The following is a 19,144-nucleotide window of genomic DNA, read 5'->3' on the forward strand; positions in this document are numbered from 1 at the left end:
TTCTACGGTTCTAATTCTATCCCGGCATCTGACTGACATGCATTGGGAATTCTAATGGCTGTCTGATGAGTAAATTAGGAAAATATATCAAATATGATATATTCAATCAACCCGCTCTCAAGGTAAAATAGATTTGCATTGTTGCCAAATCAAAAACAAAATGGTGCACATACCAAAATGCAGAAAAATCAAGTAACAGTGTAATTCACATTTTTCTCAAGAATGCTTTCCTGCACAGACAAGGCTGACTTGTTTGCTTGTTCCTCTGTAGTGGTGCTCGATACCTAGCATATACTACATGTTTATAGGTTCACTAGCTGTGCTACCCGTCTAAGATGGTGTCATATATGTGCTATTAGGAGGCAGTCACAAGCCCTAAGGTGAGTGAAACATCACGAGATAAACGGTTGATTTATGGTACTAACGCCTCTTTCTCTTTTTCATTAGACCAAAAGAAGAAAACTAATTCCATGTACTCACCACACAAACTTCTGGATTCCCAAGATGGCCGGCCAGTGTCACTTCCACCTCCGACTCCACCTGATGATGTCACTTCCGGCCCCCGCTGATGACGTCACTTCCGGCACATTCATGATGACATCGCTTCCGGTCTCACGATGATGACGTCACTTCCGTCCACCCGTTACGACATCATCTCCTGCCACATCATTTCCGTCAGCCATATTTCTCTATATAAACGCCATGTCACTATTACAATTTGTCAATTGCTTTTTTTAGGTTTTTGATCATTTTTTTCATATATTTCTTTGCTACATCCACTGGACATTATATGGGGACATTCCCCAACTCTTTATGCTTTGTGGAGTCTTTATTTTTACGACAATGGATTGAAATCTAAATAATCAATGTGGGCCTCAACATTAACATTTGCAGTGCACCATGCAATGTGTATGTCTCTGTTATATGACATTTGGCATGGGATGTGTAAAAGCAGTGTTAATGTTTGTGATATACCATCTACTGGAACGACAAATTAAATGCATTTTAATACTATTTTATTACATTTTTAATGCAAGTGATGCTCCATCTTTTGGAATGACAGAGACACTGCATCTGGGTGGACACAGACACACTTATCCTTTTATTAAGATGGATTATTGTCAATTCTACAGAGTACAGTGAAAAGAGTCAGGTGTCTTGATGGAGTTGCAGTATATTTTAGCATGGCTCAAGAAAAAGAAAAAATAGCTAAGAAAAAAGCAGTACAATTCAAGAAGAGCAGTTCTATAATTAATGCTACTGTCTAACAGCTCTTCAGACCTATGTTTAATGCTCAGTCTATTCCTCGTCTATGTACATTTTCCCCTTGTCTGTGTGGATTGCTGTGTAGGTAGTGCAGTTTTTCTCAAGTTAACTGGAGACTCTTGCAGAATGATGGACTTCCACTGCATTCAGGTTTGGTTCCTGCTTTTCTGAAAAACAGGAAAATCTCTGGATTGCTATGCTGTATTGGAAAAAGTGGGTTTAGTTATTAGATTAATAGATGAATGGTTTGTTAATGTAGTTTACTGATTAGTAATTAATTAACAGACATTGGTACAAATACAGTAAAAAAGCAACCTCTGTCATGTGTGTACATTGTAAAGTTTCATATTTCTTTTTAGCAAATGTTCACACAGACAGAACCTACTAGAATGCTTAGAAATACTGATCTCCCTGACTGTGTTAAGTTGCTAGAGATCCATACAGGAAGCAAAAGGTACTTCCACAGGCTGTTAAATAGTTTTTATAATGCAGTCAAGGCACTGGAAGGTTTTTATTTTTAACTAGTAAATCAAGCAGACTTAAAGTCCTAAAATATAAAATAAAAAACATGTTAAAGATTAGGATCTGCTGACATTTCTTATGCTTTATAAATAAATTATTTCTTTCAGTTCCTCTAGAACTCAGGTTGGGAGCATGAGCGCGTTGCCACACCCACCACACAATGAACTAACTGGATTGGGTCCCGAGTGCAGCGGGTGACACCTCTGCACCACACTGGAACAGTGTGAGGTTTTTACTTTCTCATATACAAAGTACTGAGACAGTATTGCAATCGTCCAAAGATTTGATGTCAAGATTTTGATGACTCTCGACGTTTTAGACCTCCTTGATTTTCTCATATACAACATATAGGGAAATATTTGAATCCTCCAAAAATTCCATTTCAAGGTTTTGATGAATCTCAACATTTTAGACTTCTCTGAGTCTGAAAATACCATTTTTGGAATTATGCATGTGTATGTAAACAAGATAACTTGAGTAAGCTTTCAGTTAGGTCAACCAAATTTTGCATACAAGTATTAGGTACAAAATGTAAATTTCTACCAACTTTTGAGCTATATCTGTTAACAGGAAGTGGTACTTTACCTTTTATTCCTGCAGCTGCAGAGTCTGATTTATTCAACTTTATGTTTATAATAATTGTTCAATATATTATTAATATAATTTGAATTGTTATTGATGGTTCTTTAATGTACATAATATAAAAATATAATCATTGTCTTGAGGTTTACTCCTCAAATATCCATCCCCATTTCTGAGTACTGTATACAAAAAAGTCCAGGGGAGACCATTTCTGATTTTTTTATGGTGGCTGGAGTGCCAATCCTGCCATCAACCCCCAAGTTATCTCCGTAAATTGGAGGACATGCTGGATGCAGATTAACATCATACCCAGGATGAAGCAATTGCGGGTTAAGGGCCTTACTCAAGGGCCCAACGGAGTAGAGCCACTTCTGGCATTTATGGGGTTGAAACCGGCAACCTTCCGATTGCCAGCAGAGACCCCTAGCCTCAGAGCCACCACTCCGCCTTTCTAGAAGTCACAATGTCTATGCTTGCGTTGGCTAATCTACAGCAAAGAGAATTGTCTATTTTGGCAACACATTCCTTGTTTTTCCATCATTAAAAAATACAGCTTGACATTGATCACATCACTGATGTAACTTTGCCAAGTTGCCATCTTTAAGGAAACATGGATGTAAAAATATAAACATTTTCAGAAAATGATGATCTTACTGATTGTCGCCATGTATTATTGTGTTTGAGGTTTTCCTGAAGTGTGCATCATGGACTGTGTACTGTATGCCTATGAGCCTGAGTTTAATGCTTGATGATCAACAAACACAATACTTACACTTGATTATGTACCATATGCTGGGGGGTTATCAATAGATGGGCTTGCAGGGACCATGTTTTTTTCATAATAAACCTTTCTGGCCACAAGGTTGCCACAACCTAAAATTATTGAATTTGAATTGAACATATTAGGTAATACACACTCAGCAGATGTCGCTGCCATTATGGTGGTTATCACTTGGCTTACTGATCACTTAAACACACGACCACAGGCCATTTTGTCATCTTTATTGCACCATTTTGCCACTAAATAACATCACTAAATCAACTTTTGCGAAGCGCTCAGCAGATGTCACTAGTCTGCTTTTCCTTTCTGCCATTTGGTGGTTACCACTTAGTTTCTGGATCACTTTGCTGTGAACATACAACCACAGGTATTGTATATGGCCACTAGGTTGTCATATGTAAAATTTTGTACTTCTTTAAGTGTGTTCTTGTTCTTGAACTCTGTATCCCGCACTTGATGCAGAGCAGATGCCTTTGCTTTTTTTCTTCTTCTTCCTATTATGGTGTTCTTCACCATGCTATCAGCTTCTGCAATTTGCTTGACACTCAGCAGATGTCACTGCTCTTTCTTTTTCTTTTTGACATGTCTCTTGGTTTTGCAATCACTTTACCATAATAAATGCATGACCACAGATCACTTTGCTGAGGTTGAGCTAATTAAAAGTTTCTGAATTTCCAGTAAGTATCCGGTCATAATCTTTTGATTAAGACAAAGATCAAGGTTCTAGTCCTAGTAGTCTGCAACTAATCACATGACAGACAGACCTCAACATTTTATTACACTAGGGGACTTCACCCCCTGTGTGCTTTGCTCTCCAACCCCCAAGGCATGTGCTATGTGCTGGCCACTTTGCATCTTGCATATGTGGATTTCACTTTCACCAAACAACAAATCTTTTAATTCTCGCGGATACGCCTCTTCATTGGGTAGAAACACTACGTTTCCCTGATGGCAACACGAATTAGACGATCTACAAGTCTCCAACTTAAAGTTTAAATTCGAACAATATATTAGATCTCTTTTTGCTGTTCTGTTATTTCATTGAGTAATAATTTTTCTTTGTTTGCACTAATGCGATCTTTACTATCAGTTCTTTGAGATTTTCGAAATTTAGTACTTTCATTATCTCTAACCTGCTCTGCATGTATATCACACCAACGTTTTTAAATTCTTTACGACGTTCTACTTTGTCATCTACTATTTGTCTTTTATTTCTGGCCTCAGGCATGGTTAAAGCTCTGGGCAGAAAGTCTTGTCTCGTAGGATGTGAAAGTATTTTTCTGAAAAAGTCACGTCTCGTCCCAGGCTAAAAAGTCTCATCCCAGGATTTTTTTACTATATTAGAGAGATACTGCACGATTATCTTTTCAAAAATGTATGTTTGTTTTTCCATACATTATTGACAGTTACGGTATCTTATTATAGGTGAAAAGATTCAGACATGATTTGCCTTTATGTCATGATTTCCATAAACTTAAGCTTAAGGTAATGTGCCTCTTTAGGGACTCCATGATCAACCGCTCATTCGACACAAAGTCAAACCAATGGTACCCAAGGGATTTTCTGGAGAGACACAGAGAGATGAAGGAGTCCAGCCTTCATCTCGGGTCACTGGATAGCGTCCATGTCTCGCAACCATATAGCAAGACAGGAAGCACCAGGACTCTAAAGACTTGGACCTTCATCCTTTTGCATAGATAATGGGAGCTTCACACACCCCTTTCCAGCTACCTCATGACTCCCCATGCTCTCCCAATCCGTCTACTGACTTCATAGGAAGAGTCACCAGAGACATGAATGTCACTGCCAAGGTAAGTAAACCTCTCAACAAGGTCAACACTCTCTCTGCAAACAGACACACTGCTGATGGCTGTGCCCAAGAGGTCATTAAAGGCCTGGATGTTGGTTTTTATCCAGGACACTCGCAAGCCCAGACACTCTGACTCCTTGCTCAGTCTCTGGAGTGCCCCGATCAGAGCCTCCATTGACTCTGTGAAGATCACAGCATTGTCCGCAAAGTCAAGATCCGTGAACCTTTCTTCACCAACAGATGCCCCACAACCGCTGGACCCCACGACCTTGCCCAACGCCCAGTCCATACAAGCATTGAACAGAGTAGGAGCAAGAACACACCCCTGATGAACCCCAGAATCAACTGGGAAAAAATGCAGAGCTCCTGCCTCCACAGCACCCACAGTACCAGTGTACAGGCCGTCCATGATATCCAACAACCTCGAGGGGATCCCGCAAATCCTCTGGATGTCCCACAGGGCAGCTCGATCAACTGAGTCGAACACTTTGAGAAAATCGACAAAGGCTGCAAAGAAACTCTGCTGATATTTGCGTTTGCGCTCCATGAGAACCCTCAGTGCCAGGATGTGGTCGATGGTAGACTTCTTAGGCGTAAAACCAGACTGTTCTGGTCGCTGGTGGGTGAGCAAGTGATCACGCATCCTATTGAGGATGACCCTAGCAAGGACCTTACCCAGCACCAAGAGCAGTGTTATCCCCCTGTAGTTGCTGCAATCCAGGCAATCACCCTTCCCTTTCACCCTTTCCTTTCCAGATAGGGACGACAAGTCCTGTTTTCCAGTCAGTTGGGATGATGCCAGTCTCCCAAATGGAAGCAAAGATTGCTTGCAATGCCAGGAGGACAGTCTTACCATCAGCCTGGAGAAGTTCACCCTGGATACCACAGATCCCTGCAGCCTCAAACCCCCCTCAGCTGGTTCACCACCTGTGCAATCTCAGTGAGATTGGGTGGTTCAAAGCTAATTGGAGGATCAGCCTCAAGAACCGTGGACCCAGAGATATCCAACGTCCTAGCCGGAGGATCAGCTTTGAACAGCTTTGAACAGCTGCTCAAAGTAGCCAGCCCAGTGTGTCACAACTGCAGTGTCATCCATAAGGGCTGTTCCATCAGCTGCCCTGACTGCGACTCTCTGAGGAACAGATTCAGATGTGCGTAATGCTTCGATTCCTCTGTAAGCAGGACGTGGGTCGCTAGACCACAAATGGTGTGTCACTTGCTCACAGATTCCTCTAACAAATGCCTCTTTATCTGCCCTCAGAGCCCTCGCAGCCGTCCTTCTCAGTTCCCGGTACAGACCGGAGTTGCCATTGAGCCGTGCGCTGCGACTCCTCTCGATGATATCCAGGGTGCCCTGTGAGATGAAACACCTCCTTCTGGGAACACCGGTAACACCAACACTGTATATGTACACTGTATATAATTATGGCCTTGCATATATGCTGTTGAGGAAGCAAGGGAACCTCCACTCTGGGATAAAAAAGCATATAGATAGATAGATAGATAGATAGATAGATAGATAGATAGATAGATAGATAGATAGATAGATAGATAGATAGATAGATAGATAGGATATCTATCAAATACTATGATAAATATAAAACTTTAATATTTTCACTTGACATAAGTATATATTATAAATTAAACTACATTGCTAATAATAAAAACATATATACAAGTATTATAATAAATAAAACATAATACATAACACATATATATATAATTTCACATAAACACACACATATATATATATATATATATATATATATACACACATACATACATATGTGTGTCTGCAGTGTCTGCATATACATAAACATTTTCTTTCTTCAACTGAACTCCATAAACCCCACATCTTATTATCCTCGTATATAAATTAATCATCAAAACTACTACACCAGTACATGCCTCTTTCTCCACAAATTAAAAAAAAAAACTAATTCATAAATAACATAGATCAGTAATCATCATATATAAAGAGTAAATTATTATTGGCAGCAGACTCTGGACAAACCAGCATATTAATTCTGTTAGACCTCAGTGCAGCATTTGACACTCAGGTCAGACATGACATCCTACTGTCCAGAATGGAGAACATGCTGGGTATCTCTGGCACTGCCCTCCAATGGTTCAAGTCCTATCTGACTGATAGGCAAGAGTTTGTTAGTCTTGGCAAGAGCAGATCCAGCTCAGCGCCGGTCACACAAGGAGTCCCTCAAGGCTCTGTCCTCGGTCCTCTGCTTTTCTGTATTTACATGCTTCCCCTTGGCCATATTATCCGTAGCTATGGACTGGGTTATCATTTTTATGCAGATGATACTCAACTCTATTTCAATGTTAAAAGTGGAACTTCATCAGAGCTTTCTCAGCTCACAACCTGCCTTAGTGAAATTAAAACCTGGATGGAGCAGAACTCTTTAAAATTAAATTGCAATAAAACTGAACTCCTGCAAATTGGGACTAAAATGCAACTTAATAAAATGAGCTCCTTCCCAGTCTATCTTGGCGGTGATCTCATCAGACCTGCCTCTACTGTAAAAAATCTTGGTGTCATTTTTGAGTCCTCCCTCACTTATTCCGCCCACATAAATCACATTAAGAAACTTTCTTACTTTCACCTCTGTAACATATCCCGTATTCGCTCCTTCCTCTCCTTTTCTGACGCTGAGAAACTTGTCCATGATTTTATCACATCCCACATCGATTATTGTAATTCCCTACTGGCAGGTGCCGCTTCTAATCTTATATCACAGCTCCAGCTTATTCAAAACTCAGCTGCAAGAGTCCTTACTCGAACCAGCAGCAGCGAGCACATCACACCCATCCTGCTCCGTCTCCACTGGCTCCCTGTGTCTTACAGAATCGAATATAAAATCCTACTAATAACTTACAAAGCCTTAAATAACCTCGCGCCAAACTACATCAATGACCTTCTCCATCACTGTGTGCCTGCCCGCCCACTAAGGTCCTCTGATTCTGGTAATCTTGTTGTGCCCCTCACTAATCTACACTCCATGGGTGACAGGGCCTTCAGCTGTATAGTGGCCAGACTCTGGAATGACCTACCAAAATTAATCAGGTCAGCTGACTCCATGAATTCTTTTAAAAAACAACTCAAGACTCATCTGTTCAGGAAGGCTTTTAGCTCTACTTGACTTTATTACCCTTCTCTCAGTTTACTTCTCTGTCAAGATGCTAATGTAACCTGTATGTGTGTGTGCTAGACCATCAATTATGTTGTGTTTCTTTTTTTTTCAGAATTCACTGTCTTAATCTTCTTTATTTATTTATCTGGTTTGTACAATGCTATATACTGTATACGCTGCCGTTCTTTATTATATTCTGTAAGTGCCTTGAGAATGGGAAAGGCGCTATATAAATAAAATGTATTATTATTATTCCCTACATTGTGTTATTTATACCCCACTATGTACTTAATATGTTACCAGTTCAAAATCAACTCATCCCCCTTAGCAGAACACAGCACTTGTCCAATACCTCACATTTCATCAAACATTCAATGATAGATAGATAGATAGATAGATAGATAGATAGATAGATAGATAGATAGATAGATAGATGTGCATGCCGTCCTGGATTTTCTAAAGGCCTTTACTAGGAACAGACAGAAAATGTTCAGCATTCTTTTCTTAGTATGTCAGGCGATACACACTTAACTTTGATACTCGCTAACTGTCATAGTAAAGAACACCGTCTCCCCCTCCTGAATGGGCAGTCTTCCAAGCAAAGTTCCATTCAGTCTCGAGGAAAGCGTCTTTCAAAACCGTCAGTGGATGAGTCACCCAGTGATGTCATTCCCGGAACCGCCGGCACGCGCGTCAGCCGCGAACTCGCGTTCATTTGCTTGTGTCCTCACCTCGCGCAAAAAGACGTCTTTGACCTCAACGGCTTGCCGTAGTGCGGCGAGCGCGTGACGCAAGAGCGCCGAACGGACTGCTGCTGCTACAGCCGCAGTTTTACTCTCAAGATGGCGACGTCGGAGCCGGTAAGTGGGTGACAGACAGACTGGTGGGCCGCAAAAATAGAATCGGGTCGGTTTGGATGATCTGGACTGCTTCGTTGTTCTTTTTCTGAAAAAGGCAGAGGTTCACAGGTGCAACTGGGTATGAAAGGGATACCAAAAGGCGTGTTTTCATGGGACGACTTTTGGTAAAGCACGCCGGCGCCGTCTGATTTGCAACATGCTCAAAGACGCAAGCGTGGCTAGACGAGCTTGGCCGAGCTCTCAAGTGTGCGTGCCGTGGCCCTTCTTGCTTCCTTGTAGCGACCCAACATTTGCCACACAGCCCAACTTGCCGTGCCCAAAGTGTGCTCGATAGTCGCCTCGTGGTAGATGTGTTTTGGAAAAGAACCGAATTGAATATTTGACAGCCGCTGAATTAGTTCCATTTTATTTTATATGTGTAGCGATAGACTGGTTTGTTAAGTTTATATTATTAAAATATCTAATTGGAGTTTCGATCGGTTGATTATGTTTTGATGCTCGTTACTGTTTGTGTTTGCGTTCGGTATCTTTGCGAGAGAAAATTGTACACGCCCCGTATAAATGTTTAGCTTATCATTTATCCGTTAGAAGTTCCAGAAGTAGCGGATCTGTCGGTTTTAAACTTCGAAAGTGAAATAAAGTAAATACCAGCCATACAAATGTTTGTTACATAATGCCATCTAAGCAGACAGGCAGTGCTCGGCCTTTTTCGGTCTTCTAATTGCAATATTTGAAACATGTGGTAAGATCGTGTATGTACACGTTTCTATTTTCTGGTGAGCGGAAAAACGGATAACACGTTGCGCGTTTAAACAAAAGAATCGTTTAACTCCGCTATAATTTGAAGTGTCAGCAAAAGTTAATTTTCGGAAGCAGTATATTAAACGTGTACAACTTATTTCTCTGATTGATAAAAGAGAACTAATTTTAGAAAAATTCTAGCAAGTGTATTGATATGTGTTATTGCAATAATTTTGACTCTTTAACAATGTCACTAGGCAATTGTATTGTAACAGGTACAGTTTTCGTTACAGTGCTTTAGCTATATTAAGCACAGTGGAGTAATGATCGTATATTTCCTCATTCTACTAGCCGTGCCCACGCAGAATTAATATTGCAGATTACTGTAGTTACTACCGATTTTGTCGAATCAAAGTAAAAAAGCAACGCACTAATCAACTAACGAAACTATGTGCTGGAAAGAATTTAAGTGAATTGTGTACACGTGTCAATAACGATCCTCAAACCGTGCTTGCACGCTGTCTATGCGCTTCTGTGAATTTACTTATTTGCTTCCACTTGTTTCCCACGTCACAAAGATGTGTTGACATTTACTGGTAACACTACGTTGAACCGTAGTACACTTGTAAGTTAATCTGGCTCAAAATGTACTTGCATATTATTAGTTTTCTGCTTTTTACCCTTTGTTATAGTTGGATAACAATTTCAAAATGTAAACACGGTTCTGAACAATTGTCAGCATTGCTAAAACTAATTTTAAAATATCTATCCACCTACAGATTTGCTTTATACTAATTTTGAGGCTGTGTGAACTGACATATGAGGAAACTTCACCTTGGATAGCACATCAGTCTGCCATGGTTCAAGAGTCCATACAAAATTTGAATCTGATTTGGTGTATAATTTTATAAGAGTTTTGCAAATTAACGTATTTGCAAATTGACACTCGAAGGCAAGAGAGCCTTGTTATTCAGTCTGCCTGCGTGGAACAAGTCTTTGCTTTCTACTTATGAAGCACATGTGTACATACAGTACAAAAAAGGTTACGAGCCAGTTATCAGTGAACAGACAGAAAGACAACATATTTAAAAGATGAGCATCTGTGTATTTTTACCTATTAAACCAGTTGCATTACCTGTTTTGTCAGGTCAAAATCTAAGTAATCAACATAGACCACAGCTTTAATGTTTCAAGTGCGCCATAGAATACGTCTGTTACATGCCATTTGGTATGGGTTTTATAAAAGCAGTGTTAATGTTTTTGATGTGCTTTCTATTGGAATGACAAATGCAATGCATTGCATTTTATTACTAAAAACGTTAGTGATTCACCATCTTTTGGAAGGACTCACAGACACTTATCCCTTTAATAAGGTGGATGTATTAACAAGATTTTTTAAAATTCTATTTTGTCTGGAATGATGTAAGGAAACTTGAATCTTGTAAGCACAAAGATGTTTGCTGATTTCTAGGAAAGTATATGATTTACATGCATTTTCAAGTGTGGTTTAAGCTAGAGTAAAATGTCATGTAATGGTTATCAGTGTGATGACAAAAAATGTGCTTTGGGTCTGTAATTCCAGCTTGATACTTGTGAATAAACTTGACAGATTGAAGTTTTTTAAAAGGTTAGTGGCAATTTTTCATTAATTTTTTGACTGTACTTCTGGTTTGAAACAAATTTGTGTCATTCAGAGTTACAGTGAGGAAGCATGTGAACTTCCAAAATTCTACAGTTATTTCTACTCTTAGCAATTGCCATGAGAACTAGAGAACAAAAAAATCTGATTTCACACTAGGCGCACTTTGACCACAGGTCTTTACAATGATTATCCACATTGTCTCTCAAACTGAAACCTTTAAGGTTAAAAAAAGGAACAGTTTGTGTTTTCCAATATTTCTTCACAATACAGCCATATAGTAAATGATATTCTAGCATAGTGAGTACTGTCACATGTGCATCACCTCCTGTATCTGGGCTAAATTTGTTGTTGGTTTATATTTACTTATGGTGAAACAACTTCTTTTCAGAATATCACACCTTTTTGCTTACCAAATTTCAACAAAGCAACAGTTATGATTGTCTTTCTTATAATGATTTGCATAAAGACGAATAGAGTGTGCAATGTAAAAGTGATTCTTCTTTAAGGAAGATATTCTCATTGGGCTCTATTGTTGATCTGGGGCTGGAGTGTATGAAAAGAATGGAAATGACACAGGAAAAAAGTCACAATTTTCATGAATGAACACCTCTTAGTTGAGGATATTGTTAGCGATGTTGGGATGTACACCTGCAATCAGCTATAATGCAATCACTTTAACTTAAATGCCAGCAACAAAATTCTTTAACAAGATGCTTAAATTGTTTTATAACATAATAAAAGAGGAAGTGGCAGGGATTTTTGAAACGTTTGGAGCTTGTGCATTTGTTTGTATTTGACATTTTTATTTGCCATCCTCTACATTACTGTTTTCCATGAACCAAGAACTTGCCCTAAACGTATGCATAGGAAATTGAAATTGGAGTTTTGTGTTTATGATTGGAGCTTTTATATTTGTATGTTAATTATTTAGTTTGAGCAAAAGTTTTGGTATGTGTTTTGTTTTAACTATGCCAGTGACTTTCTTGGTTTATATAAAATACTGTTTGAACTCCAACACATTTCCTTTTAAATAGTGTAAGTAATGGGAGCTTTGCATTGCTTTCTTGATACAGTTAAATTGTACCTGCTCTGGTACTGTTTAGGGTGTGGATTAATAAAAAATAGCAGCTTTTTTTCTTTAAACTATATAACAAATTCATTCATCCATTTACTGTATATCTAGCCCACTTATCCATTTCAGAGCATAACATAATGACATTTGTATACGTAACCATACACAAAGTTAAATTACTAATGATACAGATGCATAAACACTGATTAAGATGTAGCAGAAATCTTTATATATATATATATATATATATATATATATATATATATATATATATATATATATATATATATATATATATATATATATATATATCTTCAGTAGTTAACAAATGATGTGGCCATTTCATAACAGAAAGGTGGAAAATAAATATCCCAGTTAAGTGTTCTTGAAAAAAGTTAGTACTGTGGTGAGTCTTGTCATTTGTAGCAAGTAAAGGCAGAATTCAGCTGACCCAGTCCAGCATCCTAAATTGGACAGGTTTGAACTCACCTGTATGTAGTGTGGGTGATTTGATGAGGGTGCTCAGGAGTGAATGAGAGACCATGTCTTTTAAAGTGTGTAAAGTGTTTTTGTTTGTGAGGTTAAGGAGCCTGTAAAGGCCTATAATATTTGTGAGAATATGGCCCTAGGTCAAATCTATTTGATAATCCTAGTCTATTTGTATTTCACAGCACCATACATTTATGTAGCCCCAAGTACTTTAAACACAAACATCTGTGTGTGTTTTTTTTTCCTTTTATACTGTGCTGGCTGGGATTGGCTCCAGCAGACCCCCGTGACCCTGTGTTAGGATATAGCGGGTTGGACAATGAATGAATGAATGACTGATTGATTGACTGATTTTGTTTTTAGTGAAGTCATAACAATTAACTATGATGGACAAGCCCTTTTAAACATTGGTGCAAGTATTCATAATTTGGTCTTTAGCTTAATAAATACAAAGCCACTGCCACTCGACTAAGAATAACTGGACAAGCTAGGAAATGAAGGGGAGGTGTCCCAATGAGAGCAAAACATCACAGCAACTGACCTCATCTGTCCAACATTTTTCTGGCCAATCTGCAGTTCCTGGATAATAAAGCAGATAACATACTGGCAAGACTGGCAACACAGAGAGACATCAGAAACTGCTCTTTTTTTGTTTCTTTGAAATGTGGCTAACTGCTGAGACCCCAGACACTGCAATACAGCCGTATGGCTTTTTACTTTCTTTCATGTGGATAGGAGTGACCTGTCAGGTAAAAGCAAAGGAGGATGCATGTGTTTTATGATGAAAAATGCGTGGTGCACGGATGTTAAAACGGTTACCTGATCTGGAATAATTGTTAATCAGTGTTGTCCGTTTTATCTTCCAAGAGAGTTCTCCTCTGTTTTTCTGACTGCTGTTTATACAGCTCTGCAAGGCAGCATGAACAATAACATTGAATAATGTGTACAATGTATTTACAAAATACAAGCATTTACAACCTGAAGGATTATTTATTGTTACTAGAGACTAATAGAGTTAAGTTTAATCAATTAACACACTTTGTTCATGTTTTGTTGAAACAAAAAGGTAATGATATGCTGAAATATATTTTACAAATATAGTGCAGTACTTAATACTAAAAAAAAATAAATAAATAAAACTGCCATATTATGAGGATCCTGGTAATATTCACCCCTGATATGTCTACAACTGTACAGAGTTTTGTAAAATTTCCAAGAAAAGGGAGTAATGTAATCAGGGTGTCTTATGTGTGTATTTAATATTTATACCACTGGAAGAGGAGGTCATCATAATTTATACATGTATAAAATATGTATATGTCAGAATTCAATTGCCAGTGCTATAAGAAAATTCAAGAGAGAACAGTCTATTCCAAACATCCATTGTATAGTGCTTAAGGACTATCTAACCACATAAACACACAAGAGTGCTTGTGCTTAGTTAGCATTTATTGAAAAATGTTATCATTCACAGAATCATTGAATACCAGTAGCCTATTTATCTAGTACATATTAAATTGAACAAAACTCTCATAACATGATGCTGTTTTCAGCTCTCCATTACAGAAACTAACACTGCTCCAGTTCTATTGGTAGAAACTTGAGTAAATGAATGAGAGCCAAATCTCTAAATCAAAAGTTCTCCCAATTTATTAGAATCTGCTTCACTTGCCCTTCTCTTGTGTGTTGGAAATCGGCTATCTTTAGATGTGAGTCTTCTATTTTCTGTTTCAGATTTTATATACTTTAAGAGAAGTGTGTTGACACCAAATAGTTCTTGGGTTCACCAAATTCACTGTTTTTTTGTCATGATTTAAGAGGTGGATAGCAGTTTAACCTTTCAAACTAACATTGAATCTATCAATAAAATGTGGGTTCTTCTCCACCATAAACAGCAAGTGTGTAGCTTATCTCATTAGTCAGTGGATGCTTTTATCATAGTAGTTCTACTTCCATATTTCTATAGTGAGAACAATAATTCACTCAGGGACACACTATGAGTCAGTGGCTGAGAATAAGTTGACAGCCTTGTATTGTTCAGCCCACACAGCTTACCAGTTTCAAATGTTACAGCACATTACAACTTTTACCCTAACACTATTTGCATAAAATTGTGTACATTATTGAAACTCATTTTTCTCCATAGAAAATAGTGATCATGTGCTGCTCAAATGTCTGCTAAAATGATTCCTCGGTGAAAGGATGGTAATTTTTGTATCCATTACATAACCTATGTTGTTTGTAGGGGTGGCAGAGAACATTTTTAATCTTGCTTTTTAATGGTTAATGAAAATAACATTCCTGATACAGTGGACTTGAATGGGAACCCAAAGTAAACAACAGCAACCATTACAAACACAGTCATGAAAAAATCTGAATGCTTTGTGCAATTGAAATGTCAGCTATCCAGCTTTATGCTCAAAATGTTCCAAAATGTACTTTTGCTAAAATATTGTTAAATACGGAAATTTAATGCCCTTCAATGCTGATGGTGAAGTGCAGTCAAGCAATATTGAACTTTTGGATTGCAGAAACTTCCTCATCCTTCATTCATTGGCTACAATTGCAATATTTCAACATTTATCAACAGCAGTTTAATTGACTTTCTCCTTGTTGAAGCATCTTGGCTACATACAAATACAAGGCATATTTTCCACCTGATAATGTTTTTACCTGCATTTATTTCACTTAATTGTACACCCCTCACAGATATTGGAACCAACAAATGAACTATCACTAGGCAAAATAAATAGTTAACCTGATGCTTTTTGTTTGGGATGGTATCGGGCAGTTTTTTTTTTCCTGTTCAAATACTGTTAGAACTCGGCTTATGCCTAATTTTATAAAGCAAATTACAAGAGCTTTCTTCATGCTCAAATGTATGATGTTTAGATTTGATTGTAGAAAAATATTGTTAGAGGGTCTTCAGTTTCAGTCTCTTTTTGGCAGTTTACGAACTTCAGTTATGTGCGAAAAATCCTTTAATAACAGGAGTATGAGTAAATAAAAATGCTTTGACTTCCCAATCTACATCCTTACATTTTAATACAACGTATAGTAAGTTTATAATGTTAATGAAGCAGATGGCTCATTGGGACTCTGTAAATGGCCAGAAGAGTCTAATTAAGTAACTAGCTCACTTTATTGTCATTTGGCAGTTAGTCGTTTTATTGTGGCGTACATTATATCAATAGATCACCACTAAATATAACCTAATTCACATATTTATAAAGTATCTATCTATCTATCTATCTATCTATCTATCTATCTATCTATCTATCTATCTATCTATCTACTGGTCTCTGTACCTTTTGTACATATTTTTGTTTTCTTATTGTATTGATTACAAAAAGCAGTATAAATTTGGATCATATTTTATAACTGATACAGTACTTGACTCGCTTTAATTTTATAATTATTAATCATTAAAAGAAACACCTTGATCAATAAAACAGGGAAGTAATAAAAAGAAAAATTCCCAGGAAATGTTTTCTTGATGTATTTGCATGTATTTTCTGTTTGCATCATTTTAATGTAAAGTTAAATGCAGACTGTCTGTATATTACTGAAAAGCATATTATGCATTCTTGTTTGAACATAAGATATGGTTAAAGGGGTACTTGTCACATTTGCAATGCATTTTAAATCCATCATTGCCTATGATTTGCATTGTACGAGCAAAACATGCTTCAGAGACCTGGTTCACAGAGTTCGATTAATTAGCATACACAGAATATTTACGCAATATCTTAAACACACTCAGATGCTTTGTCTCAGAGTCCAAGTGTCTGCATGGCAGCAGTTAGCTTTTCAGCAAGGCTGTCAACTGTATGAGTCAATGAATATTTTGTGTCTGTAGTACCACCGATTTCAATGTAGTGACATGTTATTGTGATGTAATATTCAGTTCTTGGAGCAATCCAAAAGTCAGTTGGGAACAAAAGCTTATTTAGTGAGACCAGCTGAGCTTTCAATTCTTGCATCTCCTTGGTATTTTTTTTCTTGTACAGCTTGTGACAGTGTATTTAGATGAAATGTTGCACCTTGGCTCAAAATAACTGGTTGGCAGACAAAATAATTTTACATAAAAAATGTTTATTGATAGACAATCTAGAAGATGTGTACCCATGTGTGATTTCATCTAATATCATTAGTTTTTCCTTGGTAGTGCTGCTAATATACCGTAGAAGGTTGCTGAAGTCTGAGTTGACATATTGTGCTTGTTTTGAATGCTGTAATGCACTGTAGATGCGCTGCATGTATTTCAGTACTGTATCACAGTTTGTAGATAACATTTTTTTCTATAGCACATTCTCATTCACAGGGTTTAGCTGAAACTGCTTTACATGGTGCACAAAGGAAAAGTTACAAGAAAAAGAAATCCCGGGATAACTTTGCCATGATTTTCCCTGTTTTAATCTGTGAGATTATTTGGTTTAAGATCTTAATACAAGTTAATTAAACAAGTTTTAATAGTTAATATCACTGTTTAAAAATATTTTTCTTTTCAAAAATCGGAATTTTTAGGTTCTGCTAATTTTGACAAGCTTCTATTCATCTGACATGGGAGTTGTTTATTTTCAGATATCACCATGTATACCAGTGTGAGTCATGGTACATGTAGCAAGTGAGCACGCTGATAGACAAATTGCAGAAAGTTCTTTGAGGGCTGAAATAAAGTGAAAAGCATTTGCATCTCAAAAATCATGTATGCTATTGATATCTAATGTATGAGCAATTATTAAATTCTAAAGTGTTACTCTGTGTATTTTATTGATGGAATGTGAGGCTTATGCTTATAAGATCACTTGCCTCATGAATTTTTTCATTTTTAATTATACCTAATATCGTCTTGTGTCTTATCCCTCAGAAAAATGGTCTTAGTTTATTTTAAAAAGAATCAAAATTATAGACTTTCTATAAGATTAAGAAAGCCTAGCAGATTAATAAATTCAAGCATTAATATCTGTCCATTACTCCCTTACTCACAACACAGACGTCTGCTGTGTGTTGTTGTAAAAATGTTTCTCTTTTTTTTTTTTTTTCTTTTGCATTTGAGAATTTAAAGAGATAGTAAGGAGCAGACAAGGATTCAAATTTCAGGTTCTTTCCTGCATGGAGACTGCATGTTTTCCCAGTGTCTGCGTGGGTATCCTCAGGGTGCTTTACTGTCCTCTCAGAGTCCATGGTGATGCTAAATTTGCTGTGTGTGTTTGCCTTGTGATGGGCAGGTTTCCTGTCAAGGGAATTGTTCTGTGTCCATTATCTGAAGATTTAGCTCTGCATAAAGGAGCGTTTTGATCATTGTGTAAAATGTTACATTTAATTTGTTACTTTTAGACAGTTTAGCATCTTCTGCAGCTAGATTCAGATTTGGACAGTTTTGTGTCAAAAACAATTTGAGATCTGAATCAGCCATAAATATCATGATCTGTACACCTCTGGTGGAGACAGTAGTATTACCAGTTGGATCTATATATGTCTATACTGTATCTATACACACACACACACTAGCTATGTTACCAAGCTTTGCCCAGGAAATTTCCTAAGACAGTTGATGAGTTACATGTACTGTGAATAAAACATTCCTGCTGCAGATAAATTCCTGCTTTTCCTAGTGACTGACCTTGGTTTTTATTGGTCATCACTGCAAAACACAACTTTAAGGGAAACTATTCTCTTGAAGTGAAATAGGAAATTTTTGATATAAATATAATTTCACCCTGTAGCACATCCTGTAAGAGTGGTTGCTTCAGTTAGATTTGAATGCAACTCTCTTTAATCTTTAATGTTGTACTGTTACAAAGTTTTGGAGGCATGATTTCCTTTAATTTATTACATACAACATTGTTGTTTACAAGCTGCACATTTACATGGCGCATGGAATGAACTGAATTGAACATTTTAATAGAGGTGCACAGTTATGACAAAATTAATAATTGAGGGTTATTGCATTTGATATGATATTTGTGAATATTAATTTCAATTAACAGTACAATGAAAAATGCACCTTGTCCTACCAGCTGTTTATCCTGTATTCTCTCTTTACACACCATAGGGCTTCACAGTATTTCAATACCGAAAAACCCCATTTTTAAAATGGTACGATACCAGAATTTTGGGAATTTCAGTACTGGAAGTAAGCAGTAGTTTTAAAAGACCTTGTGCTCAGATCTTCAGTCTTAGGCTTTCTGATGCGATGTAGATTCCGTGGGGGGCAAATCCTGCCCGCC

At 37.4% G+C, this 19,144-nt stretch overlaps 1 protein-coding gene across 2 annotated transcripts in view; it reads left to right on the forward strand.

Moving 5' to 3' along the window:
- Positions 1–8,818: 8,818 nt before the first annotated feature.
- Positions 8,819–19,144, forward strand: part of eif4e1c (eukaryotic translation initiation factor 4E family member 1c) — a 37,144-nt gene continuing 26,818 nt past the window's right edge. Inside the window, exon 1 of one of the 2 annotated variants that reach the window (XM_028795941.2) lies at positions 8,819–8,967. In XM_028795941.2, coding sequence (XP_028651774.1) covers positions 8,950–8,967 — 18 coding nt within the window. In that variant the 5' untranslated portion in view covers positions 8,819–8,949. The remainder of the gene's footprint in view (positions 8,968–19,144) is intronic. The other variant, XM_028795942.2, reaches the window with a different exon arrangement.

The sequence above is a fragment of the Erpetoichthys calabaricus genome, chromosome 2, assembly GCF_900747795.2.
Source record: "Erpetoichthys calabaricus chromosome 2, fErpCal1.3, whole genome shotgun sequence".
NCBI lineage: Eukaryota > Metazoa > Chordata > Cladistia > Polypteriformes > Polypteridae > Erpetoichthys > Erpetoichthys calabaricus.